Raw genomic sequence first — 15,402 nt, forward strand, 5'->3', positions numbered from 1 at the left:
TCTGTATAATTGGGCTGGGTATAAAACACAGGATCAGTACATTTGCAAGAGTAAGTACAAGATCAGCAGTGGTGTAAAGTAATTAAGTAAAAATACTTTAAAGTACTACTTAAGTAATTTTTTGGGGTATCTGTACTTTACTATTCATATTTTTGATAACTTTTATTTCACAACATTCCTAAAGAAAATAATGTACTTTTTACTCCATACATTTTCCCTGACACCCAAAAGTACTCGTTACATTTTGACAGGAAAATGGCCCAATTCACACACTTAAGAGAACATCCCTGGTCATCCCTACTGCCTCTGATTTGGCGGATTCACTAAACACAAATGCTTCATTTGTAAATTATGTTGGAGTGTGCCCCTGGCTATCCATTAAAAAAAAAAAAAAATGTTGTTCCGTCTGGTTTGCTTAATATAAAGAAGTTGAAATGTTTAATACTTTTACTTTTGATAGTTATATTTGAGCAATTCCATTTACTTTTGATACTTAAGTATATTTAAAACCAAATACTTTTTCACTTTTACTCAAGCAGTACTTTACTGGGTGACTTTCACTGGAGTACTTTTCTATTAAGGTATCTTTACTTTTACTCAAGTATGACTATTGAATACTTTTTCCAACACTGAAGATCAGAAATCCTTTATTTCTTGCCACAATTGTATTTTGATCATAACATCAACAAAAACAATCTCAAGCTGTCACTTTCTCCAATGCAATGTAGTATAGGGGCATTGCCAATAATTCACCAGCTTTCCTCTATAGCTTCCATAATCAAGGAACATTGCATGCTCACAAAAAGAGGAAACAACATGGTTGTCTGCCATTGTATGAGAATAACATCCATGAGTAAAAGGTTACTGCAATCCAGAATCGTTGGGACGTCCCTATCCTAAACCATACCTAATAATTTTGAAATGCCAACTTCAAATGGGGTAATGTCAAAGCTTAGACATCCAAAAATAATCCATCCCCTGTGCCTCAGTTGGTGGAGCATGGCATTTGCAACTCCAAGGTTGTGGGTTTGATTCTCACAGAGGACCAGTACAGGAAAAAATAAATCAAATCCACTCATCACTGCAAGTCGCTCTGCTAAAATGACAAAATTGAAAATAAAATCACAGATAAACTTTCCTAACACTATAGTGCCTTGCAAAAGTATTCATCCCCCTTGGCGTTTTTCCTATTTTGATGCATTACAACCTGTAATTTAAATGGATTTTTATTTGGATTTCATGTAACGGACATACACAAAATAGCCCAAATTGGTGAAGTGAAATACAAAAAATAACTTGTTTCAAAAAATTCTAAAAAATAAAAACCTGGAAAAGTGGTGCATGCATATGTATTCACCCCCTTTGCTATGAAGCCCCTAAATAAGATCTGGTGAAACCAATTACCTTCAGAAGTCACATAATTAGTTCAATAAAGTCCACCTGTGTGCAATCTAAGTGTCACATGATCTCAGTATATATATATATATATATATATATATATATATATATATATATATATATATATATATATATATATATATATATATATATATATATATATACACACACACACACACACACACACACACACACACACACACACACACACCCCTGTTCTGAAAGGCCCCAAAGTCTGCCACACCACTAAGCAAGGGGTAGCACCAAGCAAGCAGCACCATGAAGACCAATGAGTTTTCCAAACAGGTCAGGGACAAAGTTGTGGAGAAGTACAGATCAGGGTGGGGTTATAGAAAAATATCAGAAACTTCCCACGGAGCACCATTAAATCTATTAATTAAAAAAGAAAGTGGAAAGTATATGGCACCACAACAAACCTGCCAAGAGAGGGCCGCCCACCAACACTCACAGACCAGGCAAGGAGGGCATTAATCAGAGAGGCAACAAAGAGACCAAAGATAACCCTGAAGGAGCTGCAAAGCGGAGATTGGAGTATCTGTCTATAGGACTACTTTAAGCCATACACTCCATAGAGCTGGGCTTTACGGAAGAGTGGCCAGAAAAAAGCCATTGCTTAAAGAATAAAATAAGAACACACGTTTGGTGTTTGCCAAAAGGCATGTGGGAGACTCCCCAAACATATGGAAAAAGGTACTCTGGTCAGATGAGACTAAAATTGAGCTTTTTGGCCATCAAGGAAAACGTTATGTATGGTGCAAACCCAACACCTTCCATCACCCCAAGAACACCATCCCCACAGTGAAGCATGGTGGTGGCAGCTCATGCTGTGGGGATGTTTTTCCATCGGCAGGGACTGGGAAGCTGGTCAGAATTGAAGGAATGATGGATGGCGCTAAATGCAGGGAAATTCTTGAGGGAAACCTTTTTCAGTCTTCCAGATTTGAGACATCGACGGAGGTTCACCTTCCAGCAGGACAATGACCCTAAGCATACTGCTAAAGCAACACTTGAGTGGTTTAAGGGGAAACATTTAAATGTCTTGGAATGGCCTAGTCAAATCCCAGACCTCAATCCAATTGAAAATCTGTAGTAGGACTTAAAGATTGCTGTACACCAGCAGAACCCAACCAACTTGAAGGAGCTGGAGCAGTTTTGCCTTGAAGAATGGGCAACAATCCCAGTGGCTAGATGTGCCAAGCTTATAGAGACATACCCCAAAAGACTTGCAGCTGTAATTGCTGCAAAAGGTGACTCTACAAAGTATTGACTTCGGGGGGGGTGAATAGTTCTGCACACTCAAGTTCAGTTTTTTTGTATTATTTCTTGTTTGTTTCACAAAAAATATTTTGCATCTTCAAAGTGGTAGGCATGTTGTGTAAATCAAATGATACAAATCCCCCCCAAATGAATTTTAATTCCAGGTTGTAAGGCAAACAAAATAGGAAAAATGCCAAGGGAGTGAATACTTTCGCAAGCCACTGTAAATATAGTATAACCTACCAATCAAGTGCCATTGAGGGCACAATCTTACAGTCCAGAAATGAAAGCTTTACCATCTATGCCAGGGATGGGCAACTTTGAGCCACAAAAAAATTTAACTCATCTTGAGGGGACAGTGGCTGGTGGGTCTGCATACCCACATTCCATTCCGAAATTGCACCTTGTGTATTCTATTATTCATTTTCTCTGGGAGTAGGACACAGGAGAGCTGAATAGATCATGTGAGACAAGTGACAGACCATAGTTAATCAAATAAATAAATCACAGCAAAGGAATGTCATTTGTGAGCTACAAAGCGGCGGAGATCGTACACGAGTTTTGATTGGTTTACAGTTTAGTACTCGACGGCGTTTTGAAAAAAAATGTGTTCAGAAGTTCCTCCTTCGAGAGCTCTCAATCATCTCAAAAACTAAACCAGATAGCTTGCTACGGCCCACCACATAACAGTAGCCATTTTGTATTACACTCCCATCTAGTGTCAAACCCATGTAGGCATGAGGAAATACATACGCACTGAGCGACTGAAATCCAGACAACCCATGAGTTAACCTCACTAGGGTAGGGGGCAGCATTCGGAATTTTGAATGAAAAGAGTGCCCAAAGTAAACTGCCTGCTACTCAGGTCCAGAACCTAGGATATGCATGTAGATTTGGATAGAAAACACTCTAAAGTTTCCAAAACTGTTAAAATAATGTCTGTGAGTATAACAGAACTGATATGGCAGGCAAAAACCTGAGGAAAATCCATTCAGGAAATGCTTTTATTTTGAAATGGCTGTTTTTCCATTGAAAGCCTATCCACCATACAAAAGACTTATGACCCAGTTCACGATCTCTATAGCTTCCACTACATGTGGCCAGTCTTTAGGCATTGTTTCAGGCTTTTACTCTGAAAAATGAGGGAGAAACCACTTTCAATGAGAGGACAGTGGAAATTTCCAGACATGAGTCCAGCGCGTAACCGGGAGTGTGCCTTTCCTTTTCTATTGACGAAGTTATTGTCCGGTTGAAATATGATCGATTATTTATGACAAAAACAATCTGAGGATTGATTATAAACATCATTTGACATGTTTCTACTAACTTTTATGGTACTTTTTAGATTTTTCGTCTGTCTGTTGTGAACGCGCTTTGTTCCATTGGATTACTGAAGAAAATGCACCAACAAAACGGAGGTTTTTGGACATAAAGAGGGACATTATCGAACAAAACAAACATTTATTGTGTAACATGGAGTCTTCAGAGTGCAACCATATGAAGATCATCAAAGGTAAGTGATACATTTTATCACTATTTCTGACTTTTGTTACTCCTCTTCTTGGCTGCTAACTGTTTGTAATGATTTGTCTGCTGGGCACTGTTCTCAGATAATCACATGGTTTGCTTTCGCCGTAAAGCCTTTTTGAAATCTGACACAGCGGTTGGATTAACAAGAAGTTTATCTTTAAGCTGATGTATAACACTTGTATCTTTTATGTATGTTTATTATGAGAATTTCTGTTTTGTTGAGTTTCACGCTCTGCAATTTCACCGGATGTTGTTTGAGACAGTGGATTACTGAACAAAACGCGCCAACAAAAGAAGATCATCAAATATAAGTGATTCATTTTATCGTTATTTCTGACTTTTGTTACTCGTCTACTAAGCTGGTTACTGTTTAATGATTTGTCTGCTGAGCGCTGTTCTCAGATAATCGCATGTTTTGCTTTTGCCGTAAAGTATTTTTGAAATATGACACCGTGGTTGGATTAACAAGAAGTTCATCTTTAAACAGATGTATCACACTTGTATGTTTCATTAATTTTTATAATGAGTATTTCTGTTTTTGAATTTGGCGCTCTGCAATTTCACTGGATGTTGGCCAGGTGGACACCCCCTAGAGAGATATTGGTCTGATAGTATTGGCATTTTGGGGACAATAAAGAGGTATGTATTCATGTTTTAAGTACTGAGCATCAGATTTCCATCCAGATATGTTTATAAGTTGTATATTGGAGTGGTAGCACCCAAACATCTTTATTTTATCAGTTCATGTTTTGTTCAGGGTTTTACAATATCTGCAAATCTATATATTTCACTTAAATTGTCTACTGTGAATTGTACAAAAACATTGAATTCACTTAGAATAATAGATTTTTTTGAAACAACCAATTCACTGAAACTTGCTGATTTTGTATGAATGAGAAAAGGCTGCTAACCTGCTAGACAGATTCTAACTACTGGATCTTTACCTCTGTCGTTACAAAGAGGAATGTAGTAACGTTTGACTTAATCCAGCACCCAAGTCAGTTCTCCAAAAAACACAAAGCCAAATCTAGTTTGTTTCTTAATTCAAAGGGCAAAACAATGGTGCACATGCAACTTCAGTCAATAAGAAACTGATTGGGGGTTGGTTCATTCAATGTAAAAGTACATTGTATGAAGGGTAAACACTTTTCTGTTTGAGAAAAACACTTCAAATTTGATAGATGTTTCCAATCCATGGAAACAATAGCTGCAGAATCCAAACAAAGTACACATCCTATACTCAGCCTCCTTAACTCCTGAAAGTTTTCATTTAAGAATTTTAGCAGTACAAATATGAATGCTCATAAAACATGTCAAAAAAAATATTTATAAAAACAACTGACTTGGTGAGAGAAGACCAGAAAAATCTCTCCCCCAGTCCCCCCTCAGAATGCAGGACTAACTGGCTTGTTCTGTTGTTGCATGTTGAGGTTATCCAGAGAGTGACCCTCCTAATGTTCCTATCCTCCATATCTTCCCCAGGCAGAGGGCCAAATCCATCCTTCCACGCAGCAAGAAGCAACATTCCTGAAGGCTTGAGGAGAGCATCGGGTGGGGCAGAAACATACTGACTTTCATTTAATTGGATTCCTGCTGGCTCCGATCCAGTGTGAGGCAGTGATCCAGGTGAGGAGGAGACTGGGTGGTTGCTCTCAGCTCCCCTTGACAGGGTGAGATTGGCACCCAACTGGCTGAGGAGGGGCAGTTCACTGGGTTGTGTGGGAAGGGAAATGTTTTTTAGGAGTTGTTGGCCGAGTTCTCATTGCTGGTTGAGCTGGAGGACGGGGGTGCAGAGGAAGAGGCAAAGTTCATCCCTGATAGACCTGGAGGATTCATGGCTGTGTTCAGTCCACTTAAGCTTTTCCTGCACACTGGACATGTGTCATGCTTTGGAAACACACAGGAGCACAAAGACAGAAGACATCATTATATATAATCAATAATCTTCAACAAGATTTTATTTTCCGGAAAGTAGAGCCCACAGTTTTTATTGACAACTTAACTTGACCAGGAGAAACTCTGGTTCAGGAAAAGGTCAGAAGGGGTCAGGAAAAGGTAATCTAGGTTTTGTCAATGATAGCACTAAAAGAAAGGTACATATGAGTGGAAAGGTCTTACCTGTTCAAGCCAGGGTACTATGCAATCATTGTGAAACAAATGATTACATGGAAGTTGCCTAACGTTTTCTCCAGCACTGTAGTCCTCTTTACACACTGGACATTCTAGACCGGAGCCTTAAAACAGAAAAACAAATTCAAGATGTAAATGTGTTCAACAAAGGCTTAAAAACACCTCCAAAACCTATGACCTACTAATTTCCATAGAAAATTAGCAAGATCACAACAAGTCCAGCCCACAGGGCCTGAGGTGATGAACTTGACTGTGCTGTGTGTGTGTGTGTGTTGATATTCAGGGTCACTTACCTACATGCTCCTGTGTGATTAGGACTGTGGGAAGGCTCATGATTTTGTCCCCATCAGCTGGCGGAGGGCCAGTGTTCTCAAACTGATTTAATAACTATGGGACACACAAAAAAATATTAATATATTTGATACTGTGTGGATCATGCTAACCAAACAAAGAATATTTTCACAATCCAAATGCAGGTATTTTGTTGTTGTTGAGTTCGACAGTGAATTTAGAACTGTTTAATAAGGTGTGGTAAACAGTCATTACGTACCTGTGTAATGATTGCATCTAGTCCGTTGGCACCCCAGGCGTAATCCATGGGGTTTGAGTGAAGCACGCCCCTATAAATGAAGAAACAAAAGTCAGCTGTAATACAAAGAGTCAGTAGGAAACCTCTACAAAGTTTTACATAAAAACAATTGGTCATAGTCCCAAGATACTGGAATGTACTAAGTTGAACTCACCAGGGTCCCACACCAATATTTGGCACTGCCGTAGGGGCAATTATTCCATTCACTAGCTGCTGAATGATTCTACAAGAGGACAAAACATTTTGGTTATGCTCTGCATGCGTCCAAAAATAAGACCTAATTGCATCATTGCCTACATAGAACATGTCATCAAAGCTCAGAAGAAAAGAGACTATCACTGGGAACATCTATGTGAATCATGGAACATTTAAAAAGGTCCCACAAGTCACTGAGCTTACCCCTCTAAAGTGGGCACTCCCTCCGGTCTCCCTGCCTGCCTCCTGACGCCATGGCGACCGCGAGGTTGCCTGGCGCCGTATCGCTGCCGTGATGCCAACTCCCGTTCTCGCCGGTTCTCTGCGTCGCGGTTGTCCTCTGTTCCCAACCCAGCTCCTCCTAGCCCTGCTCCTCCCAACCCAGCTCCTCCTAGCCCTGCTCCTCCCAGCCCCGCTCCGAAGTCAAAGGAGTCGTCAAAGACACCCATAGCAAACTGCCCGTAACCCGAGGGGAATGTAAATATATTTGAAGGGTCCACATTCTACAAGAAATGGACGTTTCACAAACAGATGCATTCATAAATTACTTGGAGTTCTTTCTGTACATACTATTCAATGTTTATAGTCAACAGAAATCCCAACTAGGCCTACGTCAAAAACCAGGTCCGATTTTACAAGGTGTGTTTGTTTGTTTGTTTGCTAATATAACAATATCATGGTAAAGCCTTTGTTTCTCAATAAGCAGAGTAAATAAGCTGAGAAACCTCAAATGGATGTTGGTTCTGGTCACCGCTGGAGATGGTGGATGTGGACCCATTTTCACTGCTGTTCAGGAAGACAAACATAAACAGTTAGCATTTTTGGAGAGGGATTTGATTTAAATGTGCACGCACACCCTCTTGACCAGAGTGCTGTAATCATAGGTGAAAAGTTATGTGATGCCAAGTGACAAAATCTAGTGACAAGGTTGCTGACATCTTTAATCAGAATGTCAACAGAATGCTTGCTTTGATGTCACACATTCAACAAACCGTCTCTCCTCCAGCAGTTCCTCGATAAAGCCAGATTCACACCGAGGACACGTGTAATCCTGCAAACAAATATTACAACGCCTTTAAGTGTCATTTTCGCATTCACTCTACAACAAAACAGGCTAGCAATCAGCTATTGAATCCCTACTTTACTACATTCAACTACAGTATCAGTCAAAAGTTTGGATACCTACTCATTCAAGGGTTCTTCTTTATTTAGACTATTTTCTACATTGTAGAATAATAGTGAAGAAATCAAAACTATGAAATAACACATGGAATCACGTGGTAACCAAAAGTGTTAAAATCAAAATATATATTTTAGATTCTTCAAAGAAGCCACCGTTTGCCTTGACAGCTTTGCACACGCTTGGCATTCTCTCAACTAACTTCACCTGGAATGCTTTTCCAACAGTCTAATGAGTTCCCACATATGCTGAGCACTTGTTGGCTGCTTTCCTTCATGCTTCAGTCCAACTGGGTTGAGGTCATGTGATTGTGGAGGCCAGGGCACCTGATGCAGCACTCCATCACTCTCCTCCTTAGTCAAATAGCCCTTACACAGCCTGGAGGTGTGGGGTCATTTTCCTGTTGAAAAACAAATGATAGTCCCACTAAGCACAAACCAGATGGGATGGCGTATCGCTGCAGAATGCTGTGGTAGCCATGCTGGTTAAGTGTGCCTTTATCTAAATAAATCACAGATAGTGTCACCAGCAAAGCACCCCTACACCATCACACCTCTGCCTCCATGCTTCACAGTGAGAACCACACATGCAGAGATCATCCGTTCACCAACTCTGTGTCTCACAAAGACACGGCGGTTTGGACCAAAAATCTCAAATTTGGACTGATCAGACAAAAGGACAGATTTCCACCGGTCTAATGTCCATTGCTCGTGTTTCTTGGCCCAAGCAAGTCTCTTCTTATTGGTGTCCTTTAGTAGTGGTTTCTTTGCAGCAATTCGACTATGAAGGCGCGATTCACTCAGACTCCTCTGAACAGTTGATGTTGAGATGGATCTGTCACTTGAACTCTGAAGCATTTATTTGGGCTACAATCTGAGGTGTAGTTAACTTTAATGAACTTATCCTCTGCAGCAGAGGTAACTCTGGGTCTTCCTTTCCTCTGGCGGTCCTCATGAGAACCAGTTTCATCATAGCGCTTGATTGTTTTTACAACTGTTCTTGAAAGGAACATTCAAAGTTCTTGAAATGTTCCTTATTGACTGACCTTCATGTCTTAAAGTAAGGATGGACTGTCGTTTCTCTTTGCTTATTAGAGCTGTTCTAGCCATAATATGGACTTAGTATTTTACCAAATAGGGCTATCTTCTGTATACCACCCCTACCTTGTCCCAACAACTGATTGGCTCAAACGCATTAAGAAGGAAAGAAATTCAACAAATTAACAAGGCACACCTGTTAATTAAATATGTTCTCTCTGCTACCGCACGACAAGCAATACCGTAGCGCCAAGTCTAGGTCCAAGAGGCTTCTAAACAGCTTCTACCCAAGCCATAAGACTCCTGAACAGCTAATCAAATGGCTACCCAGACTATTTGCATTGCCCCCCCTCTCTCTCTTCTATGCTGCTACTACTCTCGGTTATTATCTATGCATAGTCACTTTAATAACTCTACCTACATGTACATATTACCTCAATTACATTGACACCGGTACCCCCGCACATTGAATAACTCTTCTTGAACTGCACTGTTGATTAAGGGCTTGTAAGTAAGCATTTCACGGAGAAGTCTACAGTTGTTGTATTTGGTGCATGTGACAAATAAAGTTTGATTTTGATTTAACATTGACTCTGTACCCTGTATATAGCCCCGCTATTGTGATTTACTGCTGCTCTTGAATGATTTGTTATTCTTCTCTTACTTTTTTAGGGGGGGTATTTTCTTAAAACTGCATTGTTGGTTAAGGGCTTGCAAGTAAGTAAGCATTTCACTGTAAGGTGAAAATACCTGTTATATTCGGCGCATGTGACAAATAAAATTTCATTTGGAATTGAAATGCACCTCATGAAGCTGGTTGACAGAATTCCAAGAGTGTTCAAAGCTGTCATCAAGGCAAAGGGTGGCTAGTTTGAAGAATCTGAAATATATTTAGATTTGTTTAACACTTTTGGTTACTACATGATTCTATGTGTTATTTTATAGTTTTGATGTCTTCACTATTATTCTACAATGTAGAAAATATTAAAAATAAAGAAAAACCCTTGAAAGAGTAGGTGTCCAACCTTTTGACTGGCACTATATGTGTGTGGCCAATATGAGAGAAAATGTTGACAAAAAGGAGATAACCCAATTGAACTACACTGTTAAGAACAGTCAAGAAGGAAGGAGTTGAATTGTGTTCAGTATTTAATTCAGTGTTCATTACCAGCAAACTGTGGAAAGCCTACTGATTAACATGTTTCATTGTGAGAGACACCTTTAGTATTCTGACAGATCATTCCAGCACCTGACTGCTATGCTGGTGTGACTTACTGAATGGCGCGCAAACACACACCAAGAAAGAATGCACTGTGCCATTGTCACTGTGACTAGAATTAACACTAGACATAATATTTTAGGTTTGGCATTAGAATCTGCCAACAACCTCTCTCCTCTACATGTCTATGCTTTCTACAGAAAACATAAATGCCATCATCATGGAAATATTACAATAAATGGTTCCTTGAAGATGCAGGAAAAATCAACATATTATATGACTAACGTTAGCTAAATACAAATCTCCCTCTACTTTAGCTGATCTGAAGCCTACATGATGTTTGGTTACTGAATGGAATCATTTATGACTAATCTGGATGCACATGCCATTGTCAAGCATTGCTGATATCACAGGCGGTTCAGATGCATTCCTTGGCTAAGACTATTTGTCCCATGTGTTGTCAGATTTATAGGCAGCTAGCTATGTTATTCCCATTTATATCTTGCACACATGAATAATGAGCCGTGAGTATACAATAATTGCTGTCAAGGTAATTTCATGCCCTAGCTATAAATCAAGCTGGTTAACGTTAGCAAGCGCACACAACCAGAATAACTAGGTAGCTAACGTTAACTACAAACGACGCAACACAATACAGGCTAGCTAGCTTGACCGATAAGCACATCAGATGCGGTTAGTTAGCTAGCGAGCTAATCTGTCTCTGATTTTACAAGCTTTCTATCTAAAAATATGAGCTAACTAGGCTAGTTCTCGTTAGCTGGCTAACAGTCAGATGCAAGACGTTGAAAATATGGTTAGCTTAGCTCAATGACTGTATATATGATGGGGTTAAGCTAGCCAGCTAGCTAGAATTTTTAAGGACTCGTTCAAACGTTCAAGACCAACAACACTTTATCTAATTGTCTTTCGCTTCTTGTCAACGTTACTTACGGGGAGACGAGGGCTGATCTCTTCCGAACATCTGTGACAGAAAAACCGGCTGGGCCATGGAGGTGCTTCCGCCATTTTTTTGGTTCTCTGTTAGAGGATTCAGTTGGAGGGTCGTCACTAGTTACCACAGCCACAAAGTCATAATTATGGCTAAACCCAGACTATTTCTACAATTATCTTCTTCAAATCTGATTTTAAACCTAACATTAACCACACTGCTAAACGTATTTCCAAGCCTAATCTTAAATTAAGACCAAAAAGCAAATATTTGTTTTCATACATTTTTACGATATAGCCAAAGTTAGTACAGTATGATTCTCCAATAGAAATCCCCAATCACACTGGTAGACGATGTCATGGCGACGCTGGCTAGCTAAACTCATGCGTAGAAACACTTAATCGGGTCTAACGGTCGTCTCGCCACAAACTGCGCATGTACAGCCGTCAAATCAAAGGCACTCCTTCGATATAAAGTTATTTTTGACAAAAATGAAAACGTGTCAGTTCATCACTTTCACGAGCTTGGAGTAAAAACAAGATCAACTACTTAAGACATTGGGTCCAATTTAGGTTGTGACTTTGGATTTCGAGAAAATTAACAAATAAGGAAGAATTTTTGACTTCTCTCATTTACTTCTTAAACCCCAAAACCACAGCCTGGTCTGTTTGCACTGTTTCGCAAGCGTTCCCGGAAGTATAGCGATGTTGCGCCTCTCAGTTTAGAAACTCTATGATATAGCCAAGTTTGACTTTGTGGCTGTGGTAACTACTGACAACATTGGAGACAGTACATAGTAAAGAAGGGGACAATAATGATTCGCTCACAAGAATATACGAAACGCATAGAATGAAATACTTCAAACTCTTTGAATCTGTTTCTACAATTTATATTATTCCACATATTCAAGCTAGCAAAATAAAAAATGCAATCTTGAAGTAGGCCTAAATTAGCATTTTCTCTCCTATCAACGTTGCACTCATTTTGACAGAGAAGCACATCAGATACAGATAGTTAGCTAGCAAGCTAGTCAGTCTGATTTTACAAGCTATGTTTCCAGCTTAAAATATGAGCTAACTAGGCTAGTTCTCTCATTAGCTAGCCAGAACAAGCAAATTAGCAATACAACATCTTCATGTCTTTGCAAATTATGTTTGTTGGATTGGTAAGAAACTTAGCTAGCCATTTTAAGTGTTTCTAAGCAGTGTCCTACATAAAACCATGAAGAACTCGAAATTATGGCTAAAATATTACTTGGATGTTTCTTTAACTCATGGGCATAAATTTTGCTATTGTAACCGGTCCCCATATATCATTTTCTCATGATTTTTGAAGAAATTAAAATGAGCAAAAGACAAATTTATAAAGACGTTTGGAGGAATTATAAAATGACCAATGTATATTTCACTTTTCTGATGGCAGTTCTATGCATTATTACCACATGGTGGTGCTTTTGTGTCCTATATCTATTTACAGATGATCTCCAGCAGATATTGCAGTTCAGCAGGTAAAGTATTCTATTCCTAATTTCTTCATATCAATGTACAAGATTGTGGTACATTTAGTGACCAGTTGAGAACCTATTGGAAACCATCCTTTCACCTTATGTGATGCTAAAAGAACCAGGGCGCAATGAGATCATGCTGGTCTAAATTACCAAATCGCCCTCTAGTATCCTCGTGGGTGGAATGTTATGAATGTTTTCCATAATTTCCTTATTAATAAACATGATTTAAAAAACAACTATGAAAATCTGGTGTTTCTATGTCAAGCGTTTTTTTTATATTTCAGTCTTCTGTGATGTACAGTGCATTCGGAGAATATTCAGACCCCTTGACTTTTTCCACATTTTGTTATGTTACAGCCTTATTCTAAAATTGATTAAATAATTGATTTCCCTCATCAATATACACATAATACCCCATAATGCCAAAGAAAAAATAGGTTTTTAGACATTTTTGCAAATGTATTGGAAAAAAACTGAACTATCATCTTTAAATACAGTACCAGTCAAAAGTTTGGACACACCTACTCATGCAAAGGTTTTTCTTTATTTTTACTATTTTCGACATTGTAGAATAATAGCGAAGTCATCAAAAGTATGAAATAACACATATGGAATTACGTAGAACACTAAAAATGTAAAACAAATCAAAATATATTTTATATTTGAGATTCTTCAAAGTAGCCACCCTTTGCCTTAATGACAGCTTTTCACAGTCTTGGCATTCTCTCAACTAGTCCAACTCATCCCAAACCATCTCAATTGAGTTGAGGTCGGGTGATTGTGGAGGCCATGTAATCTGATGCAGCACTCCATCACTCTGCTTCTTGGTCAAATAGCCCCCCAAAAAATCCAAGATGGCGTTGCAGTAGGACGTGTCTATTTGTCTTTTTTTTGTTCCCGTGTCTTATCTCGTGTAAATAGCCGGTCTTTTTCAGAAATATCATAATCTCACTTTCTATCTAGAAACTAAATATACTTTCCTGCAACCCTCACACAATGTGGTACAGAACTGCTATTTTCAATCCTTATAACTGGAACTTCCATCTGGAGCAAGCCAGCTAAATAGCTACTGGTCTTTGTTAGCCACGGCTAGCGGTCTTCACCTTTTTCATCAGCCAGCCTTAGCTCGGACAACACCTGTCAGTCTGCACAGTGTGATATCAACCCAGAGCATATCGGACTGCTTCTCTCTACCATATCACCGGATTCCTGCCGCTCTGGATAATATCACCGGATCATCGCAGCCAGCTAGCAGCAAACGAGTGGCTACTGTTAGCTAATGCCTCTGTCCCGAAGCAAGCACCAGCTAGCCTTGAGCTAGCCTCGAGCTAGGCCCATATACCAGCTAATTCTAGGGCTACAATCCTCCTTTGCCAATTGGCCTGGACCCTTTATTGTCGACACGGAGCCCCGCCGATCCATCACGACTGGACTGCCGACGTGATCGCCGGATGTGGTCTCAACAGGCTATTCTGTTACGATGTCGCCGAAAAACCATCTACTAGCCCCGGCCCGCTAGCTTTTCTGAACGCTGTGTCCCCTGCTCGCCTAGCGTAGTAGTGACGACCGAACGGCACCCTGACTCACCTATTGCTGCTCTTTTGACCCTATGATGACTCAGCTACACAGCTGATTCCCCCTGGACTGTTTCAATAACTTGGCCCCAGCCTCGAACTCAGGTCCTGTATGTACCTAACTGACCCGCTCTGCCCATTCATTGTCATTAACCCTCCAGACGAGCTTCAATGCCATACAACTCTCCTTCCGTGGCCTCCAACTGCTCTTAAATACAAGTAAAACTAAATGCATGCTCTTCAACTGATTGCTGCCTGCACCTGCCCGCCTGTCCAGCATCACTACTCTGGACGGTTCTGACTTAGAATATGTGGACAACTACAAATACCTAGGTGTCTGGTTAGACTGTAAACTCTCCTTCCAGACTCACATCAAACATCTCCAATCCAAAGATAAATCTAGAATTGGCTTCCTATTTCGCAACAAAGCATCCTTCACTCATGCTGCCAAACGTACCCTCGTAAAACTGACCATCCTACCGATCCTCGACTTCGGCGATATCATTTATAAAATAGCCTCCAATACCCTACTCAACAAACTGGATGCAGTCTATCACAGTGCCATCCGTTCTGTCACCAAAGCCCCATATACTACCCACCACTGCGACCTGTACGCTCTCGTTGGCTGGCCCTCGCTTCATACTCGTCGCCAAACCCACTGGCTCCAGGTCATCTACAAGACCCTGCTAGGTAAAGTCCCCCCTTATCTCCGCTCACTGGTCAACATAGCAGCACCCACCTGTAGCACGCGCTCCAGCAGGTATATCTCTCTGGTCACCCCCAAAGCCAATTCCTCCTTTGGCCGTCTCTCCTTCC

General features: G+C 40.1%; 1 protein-coding gene across 2 annotated transcripts; it reads right to left on the reverse strand.

Moving 5' to 3' along the window:
• Positions 1 to 618: 618 nt before the first annotated feature.
• Positions 619 to 11,908, reverse strand: LOC106573608 (E3 ubiquitin-protein ligase RNF126). 2 transcript variants are annotated; one of them, XM_014148803.3, is made up of 10 exons: positions 11,788 to 11,908; positions 11,508 to 11,594; positions 8,113 to 8,171; positions 7,846 to 7,906; positions 7,325 to 7,623; positions 7,080 to 7,148; positions 6,887 to 6,956; positions 6,630 to 6,723; positions 6,325 to 6,440; positions 619 to 6,093 (listed from the first exon to the last, which is right to left on the reverse strand). In XM_014148803.3, the coding sequence occupies exons 2-10, from the start codon at positions 11,580 to 11,582 to the stop codon at positions 5,944 to 5,946; spliced, it is 993 nt and encodes a 330-aa protein (XP_014004278.1). In that variant the 5' UTR covers positions 11,583 to 11,594; positions 11,788 to 11,908; the 3' UTR covers positions 619 to 5,943. The 2 variants fall into 2 exon arrangements, with proteins under 2 accessions (XP_014004278.1, XP_014004280.1); XM_014148805.3 differs by lacking the exon at positions 11,788 to 11,908 and having other exon boundaries at positions 7,325 to 7,575; positions 11,508 to 11,778.
• Between the last annotated feature and the right edge of the window lie 3,494 nt (positions 11,909 to 15,402).

This window comes from Salmo salar, chromosome 16 (genome assembly GCF_965601325.2).
Source record: "Salmo salar chromosome 16, fSalSal1, whole genome shotgun sequence".
NCBI lineage: Eukaryota > Metazoa > Chordata > Actinopteri > Salmoniformes > Salmonidae > Salmo > Salmo salar.